This window comes from Labrus mixtus, chromosome 20, assembly GCF_963584025.1.
Source record: "Labrus mixtus chromosome 20, fLabMix1.1, whole genome shotgun sequence".
In the NCBI taxonomy this organism is placed as follows: domain Eukaryota; kingdom Metazoa; phylum Chordata; class Actinopteri; order Labriformes; family Labridae; genus Labrus; species Labrus mixtus.
The window spans coordinates 13,152,082-13,165,814 of record NC_083631.1 but is presented as its reverse complement, the minus strand read 5'-3'; the positions used below and the strand labels follow the sequence as shown (position 1 = coordinate 13,165,814).

General features: G+C 39.3%; 1 protein-coding gene across 1 annotated transcript; it reads left to right on the top strand.

Annotated features, from left to right (window-relative positions):
- The first annotated feature begins 5,596 nt into the window (after positions 1-5,596).
- On the top strand, positions 5,597-13,433 carry galr2b (galanin receptor 2b). The gene is made up of 2 exons (XM_061026983.1): positions 5,597-6,321; positions 10,507-13,433. Exons 1-2 carry the CDS (start codon positions 5,948-5,950, stop codon positions 11,267-11,269), a joined length of 1,137 nt encoding a protein of 378 aa, XP_060882966.1. The 5' UTR covers positions 5,597-5,947; the 3' UTR covers positions 11,270-13,433.
- The last annotated feature ends 300 nt before the right edge of the window (positions 13,434-13,733 follow it).

The following is a 13,733-nucleotide window of genomic DNA, read 5'->3' as shown; positions in this document are numbered from 1 at the left end:
ATGATTTGATACTGTTGTTGTATTTTTCTATGTAAACTACTGTGTGAAAATGTCATGCCACTCTCGGTGTTGGCTGTGGAAATCAATCCCTGTGTTCTCACCACCCCTTCAAAGTCATCCCTCTGGGGTTGCCATGGAAACGTCCACACGAAACAACACCCCAGAGGTATTTCTGAATGTTAATTTGCTGTATGCTGATGCCAGAATCTGTCTTTGTCCAGTCTCAGCTGTTTGCCTCAGTGAAGTTTCTCACACACACACACATAGCATTTTAAACAAAGGGTGGTCCGGTTACTCAAGGAAACGGTGTAAAGATGGACTTCATATCAACTTGTAACAACTTACTAATTGTGTAATTCAGCGTAAATTGTCAGATAAAATGCATGACTACATAAAGAGCAGAGATACAATCAATCAATTTAATTGTGAGATTGATTTGACCAAGTATGTCTGCAAAAGTGGATCAGATATGTTAAATATTTGTCGGTACAATGTTGGCTTACATAGTAACAGAAGCAGAATAATTAATTGTAATGTGAAGCAACTGATATAAAAAACGTGTTTTTCTTTCCTCAGGTGGTTTCTTGATTTCAGAATGATGCTCAGTGGTACCTCTCAGTCCACACTGGTCTGCCTGACCCAGCTTCATGCAGTCAGTTGATGAATGATAGCTGACAGCTTCTGAGACATCATGCCTGACCTAGCGTTTGGAAGGGCAACGGGCAGAAAAATGTCAGACCGGTCACAGGGTCACACCTGCACATTACTTAAAGCAGGGTTCAGGATTGAAGGAGACATTGCAGGAAAAAAAAAAGAAAACATGCCACGCTGGACTCTTTATTTGTGGAAACATCTTTGACTCACACTCAACTATGCTGGAGATAGCAATGATGAAGAATCCATGTGATCCAGTAAGTAAATAAATGAGGCCAAATATTAAATATGTCAGGAGACACATATAAAAACATTAATACTAAGCAGACAAAATGAGTGGGTCAAAAAGTGTACAGGAATCAGGTGCATTTCATGAACAGAGGACAGAAGTCAAATTTAAACACCCGGTTTTGTCTCTGTCAATTATGTCCTGACTAAGTTGAGTCCAAACGCGTAGACACAGCAGTCATCCCTCGTTTAATAAAGGATTTTTATATTGCATCAGAGTGACTCAGACTTTCAGTTTAGAGAGTTTATTTAGTTATTAGTAAAATCTAAAGTTGTTAATATTGTTTTATTTGACTCCTTGATGACAAATAATCAGTTTTGCAAATGAACTCTTCAAATATTAGGACACAAAAGAAGATACAAAGCGCTCCGAATGCAACAAAATACTAGAGATGGAAAAAGCTAAATGTCACTCGGTGTATGAAGTCTCTTTTAGGTGAAGAGAAGCTTTACTCTTGACCCATATTTCTCCAAGGCAGTACATTCTATTCAAACGATTAATTAAACTGCATTAGATCAAATTTGTTCTAGTTGTGGCCATGTGAACTGCCTTTTCCCCACGTATGTAGTAGACAGGAATGTGTTTTCAAAGCTGGAATTGAGTTTTAATTTAGTATATATCGGGTCGTTATGATTTCTCTGATGAAATAATAAAGAATACTGAAATGTGTTAATAAAAGTGAGGGAGTCGTGCATAAATCTCGAGGTAACGCTCATTATTTGTAATCTTAACCTGCCAATGCTGTGAACAAACTAGAACCCTGAACCATTTTCCATGAGGCGTTTCTAACCTTAAAGATGTTTTTATCTGTCATGACTTAAGATGCACTTTAAATGTGGCCACGACTCATCACCTTAACAAGCTGTTTAGAACTGCTGACATCTTTCCTTTTTTACAAATACATACTGTACTTTAAATTCCTTAATTGGTGTTCTCCAAGTCAGTTTGGTGGATCTGAAATAAGAACATGAGAAAAACAAATGGTTGGAAATAAAAAATAATAAAAAATGTAATGATTGCTTTGCAGACACAAATGATGCTGAATCATATTGGAAGTCCCAGTGACATCACATGCCTCCTTTGAAAACATAACGCTTTGATTGCAGTAACCAAGCATTGAAAGCTCCAACAATGTTTAAGCGTCTACACAAACTCTATTATTATTATTATTATTACCGTGTCCACCCCCAGAGTGAGTAGATGAATTACCCCCCCCCCCCCCCCTTCTAAGACAATGGTTGCACTTACTAGTACATAATCAGCCATGTTACAGACTGACAAATGTACAAGGCTGAGTGCTTGATGAGAGAGCCAGCTGATTTAGGTATGTGTGCTGATTAGGAATGGGATCAATATTGCTTAATGGCCGTTTGTCAGGGAAACCTCCTGATGATCCACTGATTGTGTCCGCTGCAGCCCCCCCGCCATACCTTTCTCGCTCCGCAATCCTTTTCTGCAGTGAAGTGTGAACATTAAAGTGAATGTGGAGGAGGAGTCCTCCCTGGGAGAGGAGTGAGGAGGAGGGGTAGGGGTAGGGGTAGGGGGGAGGCGGAGAAAGAGAAAGAGTAAGATAGCAGCAACATGGGCAGATAGCGCTGTACACTGGGAGAGCAGGGGTGTCAGCGTGAGGAGTATGAGCATCTTCACAGACGAGGTCTGCTGGCATTTTTCTTCTTCTTAATCTGAAGCTTTTGGATTCTGTCCATTAATCCTCTGCCTGGTAGGTGTTTCTCGATGCATCTGTTTGCTTATCCTGCCATCTGATTTGCATAGAATTGCCCCCATGGGACATTTAACCCATTTCAGATTTAGAATACAAAATCTGCATAGTAAATGTAATCATTTGATTCAATTAATAAAAATCTGCTCAGATGGTGTCTAAAGATTTTTTTTTTTTTAATCTTAATCAAGCACCTTCCAGAGGGGGATTTAACATGATTTTTTTTTTTTTTATTCTAGCTCTGCTGCAAAATGCAGTGATGCAATCTGTTGCCATCCCTCTGCCTGCTCATCATTTCTTTTTATGCTGACTTCTCTCTAAATGAGCCATAAGGTATTTTCCCACAGATAGGCGATAGACTTTCTTGCATCCTCACCACAACCCTCCTCCTCCTCCTCTCTTCTCTGGCTCTCATAACTCTTTGTTTCATTTCCCATAAAATACGAGAGTTACATCCTGGAATCTGTAAGTCTGCGTTCAGCAAATGTCTGTAAATTCCATCACTCGTCAGGTCCCGCTCACTTCAATAAAAAGCTCCTTTTGTGTGTCTGCTGCTGTTTTCTCTGATCCCCCTGAGACTCTTGCTCATGTCTTGCGCTGGATTGAGTCTTCCACCTGATATCCCATTGCAGGCAGAAACCTAACTTCCCCAGTGGGGACAGAGGAGAATCCGTCTCACTATGTAAAAGGTTGCTTGGGGAGAATTCCTCTGCAGTAGATGCTGTAAGCATGCCTCTTTATGAGGTTAACAACATCACTCTCCCTTTTTATGCACTTCAGAGTGTCATTTATGTGACATCGCCTTGGATCAGTATGCCCTCTTCATTTGGTCATATTTTTGATCATGCAGATAAATAGAGGGGCATCTAGGATTGAGACTTGAGTTGAACAATGTATGATATGACATTAGAAGCTGAGATTTTAGGAGGAGGAACAAAAATGCATGAAAAAAATAACTTGTTATTTTTAGGTTAGTCTGTATCTACAGAATTGTACTTCCCTGTGATATTGCTTTACAACAGCTCTGTGATTGATATCGTCAACATGCCTGTAGATAATGTATACGCCCAGCTATGTGTTGCTTTGTTGCAGTCAGAGCTTCTCAGTGCCTCCCTTTTCATTCCAGCTCCACGTGTTTAATTGATAACCACGCATTATGTTGGGCATGAACTAATCAAGCATGTTTTTCCATAAAGTAATCGGAGTCTGTTCATTAAGTTAGGATACAACTTTATCCATGATACAATACAGGTGCCTCATGGTGATACCATGATGAATCAGTTTCACATCTTCTTTTGTAGTCCAAAGAGTGTGGCTGAGCTCGGCATAGCATGGCGTCAACAATTGTGTGGGTTGTTGCTGCTGCTTCTTCTTCTGTAACTGTCATGTCTTGAAATTTCCAGCGCAACACAGATCTGTGGCGCTTTATCAAGGAGGAAAACAAAAGAAGAAGAGAATCAGTGTTTTTGGCATTTTCACAACTGCCATTCACTCTCATTCTTGTTTTCAAATGAAAAAGGATTGAACAAAAGTGCCATCCATTTCTTCTTTCAGACCGGTTGTTGTTGACGTGACATGGTTTCCTTTGGTAACTCGTCATTTTCAACATGCAGAGCTGATTAAAACACACTTGAACCTTATATACCATCTGCTTCCAGCTTCCAGCTTTTATCTCCTGGACGCTGTTTTGCATTTTCATTTTCAGATGGTCAGAGGCTCTTCAAACCTCAAGATTTGATCTTTTTCTTGTATTACTCTCACAATCCTCTCATCTCATGTTCTTCACCCTGAATACCAGCTCCTCCCCTCAGGCCGACGATACAGGGTACCCCGAGGGAGGAACAACCGTTGTCCATCAAAGCCCTCAACAGTACCTAAGCTGTAATGTCTGTGTATACGTGTGCATGTATGAGGTGGTGTGAGTGTGTGGGTGAAGATGTGTAGATGTACCTGCACTGTTATCACTTTTCATAACTATTACATATTTATGGTTTTAGTAATTCACTTGTATGGCATTTTATGATTATTTAACTGACATGTTTTACCGACAAATGAATGTATTTTGTTATTTTTTGTTACTGCATCAGAGCTCTGTGAAGTCCAAGACAAATTTCCCACTGGGACAATAAAGTTAATCTTAATCTTAAATCTTAAATCCTAACCAGTCCAGAAAATTAGTCGTATGTCTGAGAAATAACATCTGAACTACATGCTGTTATCGTGCAATGCTCCCTTCTAGATGAGGTTCAATCCCATAGACAGGAACCAATGTCAAACAACTCCACACTGATGCATTGAACAATGTCTAAACCAAACACACACAGGGTTTCTAGCCTCAGCTGCTCATTAAATCTGCAATTGCTCAACATGATCCAGAATTGAACTCTCTGTCAGATTGATTGGATGAAATGGAATATTTTGAACCATCATGCTGTTTTGTGTGTGTGTCTCTTCACTGTTGAGCACCTCTTTATTTTCAAGCCGCAATTTTGCTTCTCTCCCCATTCAGCAGAACAACAATTTGACAACAACCACACACAAAAAAAAAAAAAACAGCAACACAGAGCATTCATGCTGACGTAATCAGAGATGTTATTTGGGGAAATTGCTCTAACATATAACCGTTGCTCACCATCATTGGATGACATGTTTTTTCAAGACAGCACACAGACAGAAGGCAGCACTCAGACAGAAGGCAGCACTCAGACAGCTCCATCTTTAAGACACAGCTCCTCAGATTAGAGAGGAGTGCAAGTGAATCTCCTGTAATGTAAGTGGCCTTTCCCTCTTACCTGGAGGCTAACAAATGGCCTCAGTGTAAGTGAAAGCCAGGCATAATAACTATTCCACTATGTCTTGACTCTGTCAGTATACTACTCAGAAGACAGAAAAGGTACATTAAAAGTGTGGATCCACTGCACTGCACCACAAGAGTGAGAAAATTCTCTCCACGCAACTGACAAAAAGTGATCAGCCAATTAAAATCAGCGTCTCATTCTTGTCTTATTATTATGTGACTTGACTCAACTTGGGATTAATTGGATGAAGGAATCTTGTGGTTCATGTGAAAAACTTGTCAAGCTTTGAAAAGCTGCACAGTCTCATTAAACCCCCTCTGAGAGATATTTTTGTCATTGTATTAATTGAATTAAACTACACACAGGTTTTATTTATTTTTATATTTTTTGGGGGCCTGGCTAGATATTAAAAAGCTCTAGGACCGTGATTGAATTCCTCTTGCCTCATGCATCTTCTCTCTCCCCCATGTTTCAGATTTGTAAAAAATGTCTGACTTCGAGGACTTCACCAAGCCAGCAGGGCAGGCCAATGTGTCTGAGAGCTACCAGCTGAACCCCACCAGTGTGATCGTGTCGGTGGTCTTCTCCCTCATCTTCCTCCTCGGCACAGTCGGTAACAGCCTGGTGCTGGCCGTGCTTCTGCGGAGCGGCCAGGTCGGATACAACACCACCAACCTGTTCATACTCAACCTGAGCATGGCCGACTTCTTCTTCATCATCTTCTGCGTCCCTTTCCAAGCCACCATCTACTCCCTGGAGGGCTGGGTGTTTGGCTCCTTCATGTGCAAAGTGGTCCACTTCTTCATCAACCTGACCATGTACGCCAGCAGCTTCACGCTCGCTGCTGTCTCTGTCGACCGGTATGTTCACTATTACCTCGAACACATAGAGAAAGAGGACAAATCTAAGTGTTCCATCTTATTAACAAGTTTGATTATTTCCAGACATTACCATGCCATTTGCATCCCCCATGTACAATGTTGAACTGAATACTGGGACACTTGTTAGCGTTGTCTTCTTTTTCAATTAATGGCTACATTTCCTGTTGCAAGAGGCCGTTTCTTCTAGTAGCAACCCAATAATCTACTATTTCAAATTTCAGATTTAAAGTTGAATCTATTAAATCATCATGTAATCACGAGTTCTCAAAGCTTCAGCTGACAGTTTCCGGTTGTGTGTTTGTGTTTTTAGTTTCCCTTCATTTCGTTGTTTGACAAAACCTCAAAACTTTCATTTCATTTTCACATAAAAAAAGAAAAAAAAGCAAGGCGACGCAACTTTATTCATATAACACATTTCATATACGAAGGCAACTCAAAGCACTTTGAGACATGGTTAAACCAATACGAGGCTAAGATATTAAATCAAGATAAACCCGGAGTACATACAATCATTCCAGAGGAGAATCAAATGTTTTTAAAGAAACAATAGAAAAACGATTAAAAGCAATAAGATTACATGATATATATTTTTTAAAGATATTAACAGCACCAATGTTAAATAATAAAGTGTAAGCTTATGGCTCATTCAATGGACCATTAACATAGAAGTGTTTTTAACCTTGATTTGAAAATATTTCAGTTTGGAGCACATCTCATCTCTAATGTCACTCTGTTCCTGTCACAGGATGGTAGTGACTCAATGCTGCTTCACCGTGTTTATTCAGGACAAGAGGAAGCAGCAAAGACTCCCAGCTGAGAAACTATAGAAACAGATCATGTTTTAAAATGTCTCCTGGTAAATAACGTACAGTTTCAATTCATAATCGTATTTGTTTATTTTAAGTATTTTGTGGATGGCTCATTTGATTGAGCGGTAGTTATTGTGCATCTTTTTTTGATATTAAATCTGCTATCCTCTGCTTTCATCATCTGCCATCAGTAAGGTAGAGGATGTGGTCATGAGTCATCTCTGATAAATGAATTCCTTAAAGGCCTTTAGAGTCTCTTGTTAAAATCACTTCCTCTTATGATTAATTCATGCACTTATGAAGCTGCTCCAATAGATCTATGGTGCAATGCCCCGAAATGGAACATTTTTATCATCTTGTTGTTATTGCTCAACTTTTGCTAATTCATTCCTTCAAATGTAAAGCTTTTTTCACTAAAACTTTGACCGAGTCTAATCAAGGCAGTTTTTGTATTCTCGTTCAAATCCAAATACATTGAAATATGACCTTGTTTCAGTCTTTTTAAGAACTTTGAACACATCATGAAATCTCAGGGTTTCATTGCTGCGGTGCAGTTAAGACAAGGATACATTTAAGACCTAATTAGTATCTGAAGAGTTCATATTGAATTGAGCAATTTAATTAATACTTAAGAGTAAGAGTCAGCCTATGAAGGGAGACACAAGTATTCAAGTTACTGTTTACTGTATAGGCAGAAAAAAATGTAGGACGTAGTGCAAAGCTTACATGTTGAAATAAGTAATGTTTAACTTCCATTATTTGCAACTAAATCATTACATCATACAATTAAATTCATAAATGGATGCAGTTCCTTATACCTTAAATGTTGTTAAAATGGCAAGTCCCTGAGTTTTTTGTGATGAGTTTAGACTTAATTCATGAAAACGTATAACAAAAATGTTTTAATGGATTTTGTAATTATATTTTAAACTCTTTTCATTGAATTCCTGGATTTTAAGTGTTTTATGTAGATTTTAAGTCCTGAAGAAACATGTGGATATTTGCAAGTGACTATTTTACTAAAAATGATTTATTATGATAAACCTCTTTCAGGGTTACAAAAATGTTAGTCGAGTGCAAGCTTTGTTTGCCATGCGACTTGAATACAGCTTATGTGTTGGCAAGTGAGAGAAGAAAAGGCCACGTCCTATGTACAGAGGTTATAGTCCTTCAAGCGGTTACCTCATGTCATTACCCAGTTTCCACCTCTGTTCACTGTCCTGTCAAGTAAAGGCAAAAAAAAAAAAAAAAAAAAAATACAAATCAAACGAAAAAGTGAGAAAGGAAAAATATGACACATCATGGAATCATTCATCACGATCAACAACTCTTGCATCAGTGAAACATCACATTTAGTCATCTTATTTTAAAAATATTGGCAGTGATGGTGTTTGTTAAAGGGAATCATATTAACATCTCTGAGAAGATTGAACATATTTTATGCGAAAACGGAGTATCAAGGCTAAAAAACCTGTCAGCTGTGGTTACAAGCATTAAAAATGACTATTGAGAAATCATTAATCTTGTCACCAATGGTCTTGTTTGCTTTTTTGGGCCATATGCAGCATCAGTATTAATTTCAGTCTGTTTCATTACCAGATAAAAAAAATCCTTTAGCTTTAAAAACAAGCACAAAGGAGGCTTTTATTCGAGTCCACACTTTGACCGTGCATGCTGTGAGTTCTTTATTTACTGCTCCGCATAGGTAGGTACACATTATGACATTACCCAAAGACCCATCAGACTTTACCGTAAACTTAATCTGTAATTGAATAGTCTATGAGAAAAGGAAGTATTATCCCTTTCTGAAAATGATACCCACAGAGTACAAGCTCTAAGCCGTCATTATAGTTGTTGTAACAACACAGTCAGCTCAGTCAGTACAGACTGAGTCGGTGTGCAGATGCCCTCCACTCACACTCTGTGTTTACACCTCTGAGGATTCAATAGATTTCTCATCCTGCCACCTAAACGCTTCCTCCTGGGTCAGGAAAAGAGCAGCTACATCTGAGTGAAGAGGTTACTGAATTTCGATCCGGTGTCTTTCTTTAGTTCCTGTGTGAAAGCAGCTCATAGTTACACTTTAGACCAGGAAACCTCAGCAGGAAATAAAAGAACAGTTAAGCCATATTGAACATCAGCACAATAAAAACAAACAATTTGGTTTTATCTCGTCTTATCAGGGTTTTAATTTCCACTAGTAATTTAACAGCGTTGAAGACATTTGGGGAAGGAAAATCATTAAACATTGTGAACCTTGTAATCTAGTCATGGCTTATTGCTGCAGAAATTGTAACGATTTATTATCTCATTTAAAGCTGCTGTCTTCAAGGCTGCTTTTCCACATGTCAATATATTTTAGCCTCACATTAGTAAAGACAAACAAACCATGTGACAAAGGTAAAGTACAGACAGCAATAATAGGAGGAAAGCAGTGTGGAGTCAGATTAATAAGAGTGAACGGTGCCATTGAAACATCAGGCTATTTCTATTTCAAATGCTTGGTGGGATTTAATGTCTTTGTTGAAGACCTGCTGAGAAACATTGCAGCACAAGAAAACACCGTGTTGTCTGCTTTTGTCACTACTTTACCCAGCGAAGCATGCAAGATCATTTGCCTGTGGTTTTCTTTTATTTGATTAATCCCACAAACAGCATGAATTGTTTTTGTTGCTGTTGTTGTGAAAGAGTGTGGATGTGGCAGACTCTTTTGATACAATCGCATTATTGATTCTCATCCCCTCTTCACTCTCTGAATTCCACTTCAAAATTAAAGTCTAACAATATGCGAAGGAAAATAAAACACAGTAGCCTGTTTTTTGGGGGGTTGTTTGTTTACTTCTCCATCAGACTTGAGGCAAAACACTGAGAAGAAATGAGCTAAACTTAGCAACTTTTGGCTAATGACCATGCAAACTAATTTACTTTTTAAGCTCTTGTCACATTACTTGAATACAGATCTAGGTTGATCAGTTTTGTATTTACTGTGCAGCTTTCTTTTTTCTTTTAATTCTTTTTTTTTTAAGATTCATTTTTGGGCATTTTGTGCCTTTACTAGAGAGATAGAACAGTGGGCAGTGAACAGTGGTGTCGGAAATCAGGGATAAAGAGAGTAGGGAATGACATGCGGGAAATGAGCCACAGGTCGGATCCGAACCCGGGCCGCCCTCTCAGCGGACCGGAGCTTCCACACATGCAACCACTGCGCCACCAGCGCCCCTTCTTCAGCTTTCTTTGCGTTGATGATGAAAATGGTAGCATGGATGTTTTCATAATGTAGCACACTGGCTCAGCACGTCCTCTTAATCATCCTGTCCCTGGTTTTGTCAATTCATGATTTTCTTTCTCTCTATAGATATCTGGCTATCCGTTACCCGCTGCGCTCCAGAGAGCTTCGGACACCGTGTAAGGCGATGGTCGCCATGGTGGTCATTTGGGGTCTCTCTCTGATCTTTGCGGGTCCTTATCTCAGCTACTACGATCTGATCGATTACGCCAACAGCACTGTGTGCATCCCTGGCTGGGAGGAGCAGAACCGGAAGGTCCTCGACACGTGCACCTTCCTTGTCGGCTACGTCATCCCCGTGCTGATCGTGAGCCTCTCGTACACTCGAACCATCAAGTACCTGTGGACGGCTGTGGACCCTCTGGACGGCATGTCGGAGTCCAAGAGGGCCAAACGCAAAGTCACCAAAATGATCATCATAGTCACCGTGCTTTTCTGCATCTGCTGGCTACCGTACCACGTGGTGATCCTGTGCTACCTGTACGGGGACTTCCCCTTCAATCAGACCACGTACGCTTTCAGGCTGCTGTCCCACTGCATGGCCTACGCCAACTCCTGTGTCAACCCCATCGTCTACGCTCTGGTGTCCAAGCACTTTCGCAAAGGCTTCAAGAAAGTGTTCAGCTGCATCCTGAGTAAAAAAGGCCGGAATAAGGTCCACGTGGTTCACGTGGCCAACACTGTGCCAGGTTTCGAGGCGGGCTCCACAGAGGTGTCGCAGATGAACGAGGAGAATGTACGACAGAATGAATGTGAGATGATGAACAGGCCCATCGCAGAGCCAAGAGAACCCACTGTGACTCTCAATTTGCCCTTTCAGCGGCAGACGTGACAAGTTATTCAGGCTGACAGCAGATTGCCTTATGTGAAAGACACATTGCAGCTGACATGTTCTTTAAACCATGTAAACTTGTCATCACGATATTCACACTTTTGGTAGCAAACAACAGAAGAGATAAAAGGATGTTAAGGAGTAACAAGGTGTATATTTAGCCAACAACCAAAAATCCTGCTATATCATTTATCCAAACCTTTTTTTTTTGTTGTCAGATACTTTCCACAAACAGATAATCACTCATTCAGAAATGTGTGGATTTATGAGAAGAGTACTTTCTTGTGTCCACCATCCGCCTTAACCATGGCTTGCACTGTGGTATTTCATTTTTTTTTATCAATGAGAGCAGTCCTAATTCCAGCACTTTTTAAAAACAGCAGAGAATGTATCGTCTAAATTTTACAGCATGTTTCACCTTTTCAAGCAGTCCAAGAGGTGTTCAAAGGTTACTGACTGGGAGGGTTTATGTGCACCACTTGACTTCAAACGAAGTCTGAAGGAAAAGCGTTCTGCAAAGTTGCCTCCCATCCTGCGACAGGGATCACAAGTCTGCGGTATTTTTCGGCCGCCATGTTCCATTGTAGGTTTGTACCATGTGACTGTTGTTGTCTTTTCCATATGTAAGCTTAACTATAATCTGAACAAAGCAGTTTGACTAGTTAGTGCAAGTACATCATCCTTTCGCTTTTTTTTTTTCTAATTTTTTTTTGGCTTTGTTCATTTATATCTTGCATGCAGGTTACATTCTGTCTCAAGATATAGCTTGAATAACATTTGAGTTTCATGTGTTAATGATGCAAGAATCTCAAAGAAAATTGTGCTTAAAAACAGTATTCCGTTTCATTTCAATTTCAGGTGAATTTGAAATCTCTAACTTTGTATTGAAATACTAAAGAAGTGCCAGCATCAGGGGTTTAAAGGGCAGACTTTTGGTATTGATCGATGTAAAAAAAAAAAGGTTTTTGGACTTTTTGGAAGTTGCTTTACTTGTATTTTTCAAAGATTGTGTTCATGGCATGTTACTCTTTTGGTGTCAGATATATATATTTAAATGACTTTATTGATCAATGAGTGCTCTTAAGTGTTTAAGAGTTGTGTATTTTAAAATATGAGTATTTTAAAAAAATGTGTATTTTGTGTAATTCTCCAAATGAAAGCAGATCCTTAGTATTTCTCTCTCTCTCTCTCCCTGTTGTCATGTGAGCGTCTGTCCTACCTCAACACTGTAAAAAAGACACATGTTATTGCCTCTTTGTTGTTGTTTGGTTTATGAGTGTGCAATTCTCCTCTTCAGACAGTCATTACCTTACAAAACACCCCTCCTTCACACTGACCAATTTTCATCCTGTGTATTTGTGATAATTTGCTCTTTGCGTCACGACCATAATATAAGCAACTGACCCTGCTCCGTTTCATTATGATGATTTCACAAACAAAACAGCTGTATAATAATTACATAATATATTTCCAGATATATTTATCAAAAAGGTTTTTAAACATCATGTCATACAAACTTCAATGACTAAATAAAATATTTTCTTCTGTGATATTGCAGTGAAGCTTCAATTCAATTATGCATTAATGAGGGAGAAATGATGTCTTATCTCCCACTGCTATGTATGCTACTCCTTTATTACCCGATCTAAGTTTAGAGGAAATAACCATTCATGTGTTCTAAAAGTAATTTAAAGGCGTTCTCATTTCATATCTCATCACAGTGTTTTATTCATTGTACATTGTAACTACACAAACACATGTTGATGGCTATTCCACGCACATTAAGATTAAAAATATATTTCCTTGTGCTCTCAGGCTTTTTTCAGAGAGCATGAAACCAATAATTGGGGCAGTTGTGGCTCAGCGGTAGAGTCGGTTGTCTGTCAACCGGAGGGTCAGGGGTTCAATCCCCAGTTCCTGCAGCTACATGTCCAATGTGTCCTTGGGCAAGACACTTAACAACAATTATCTTCCACTGCTTTGTTGGTAGCATGTGAATGTGTATAAATGGGATTAGTTACTTCTGATGGACACTTTACATAACAACCTCTGCCATCAGTGTTTGAATACGTGTGACCTGCGGTGTCGAAGTGCTTTGAGTAGTTAGAAGACTATAAAAGGGCTATACAAGCTCAAGTCCGTTTACCATTTACCAATAATGATGGTAAGTAAAGACGGTTCATAATCTTTCAACTGTTCATCTATGTTTGTATGTATGTTTGTATGTATGTGTGTGTATGTACATTATGTATGTACATTATGTATGTAGTGGGATTGGCTCCAGCACAGCGACCCCTTACTGGACAGGCGGTATTGGGATGGATGGAGTAATAATATTGTTGCAAGTTTGTTGGACTGCAATCAGAAGAGTCTTTGAGTTCCAGCGACTGCAAACATTTTGACAAGACCATTTGAAAAAGTCAGATAATTATTCTATAGAGCCTCAAGGTTAACCGAGTCATGA

Bases quoted from the DNA above. Each gene is read 5' to 3' on its own strand.
- galr2b (XM_061026983.1), top strand. From the start codon at position 5,948: ATGTCTGACTTCGAGGACTTCACCAAGCCAGCAGGGCAGGCCAATGTG. The intron at 6,322-10,506 runs GTATGTTCACTA...TTCTCTCTATAG, and splicing joins GCTGCTGTCTCTGTCGACCG to ATATCTGGCTATCCGTTACC.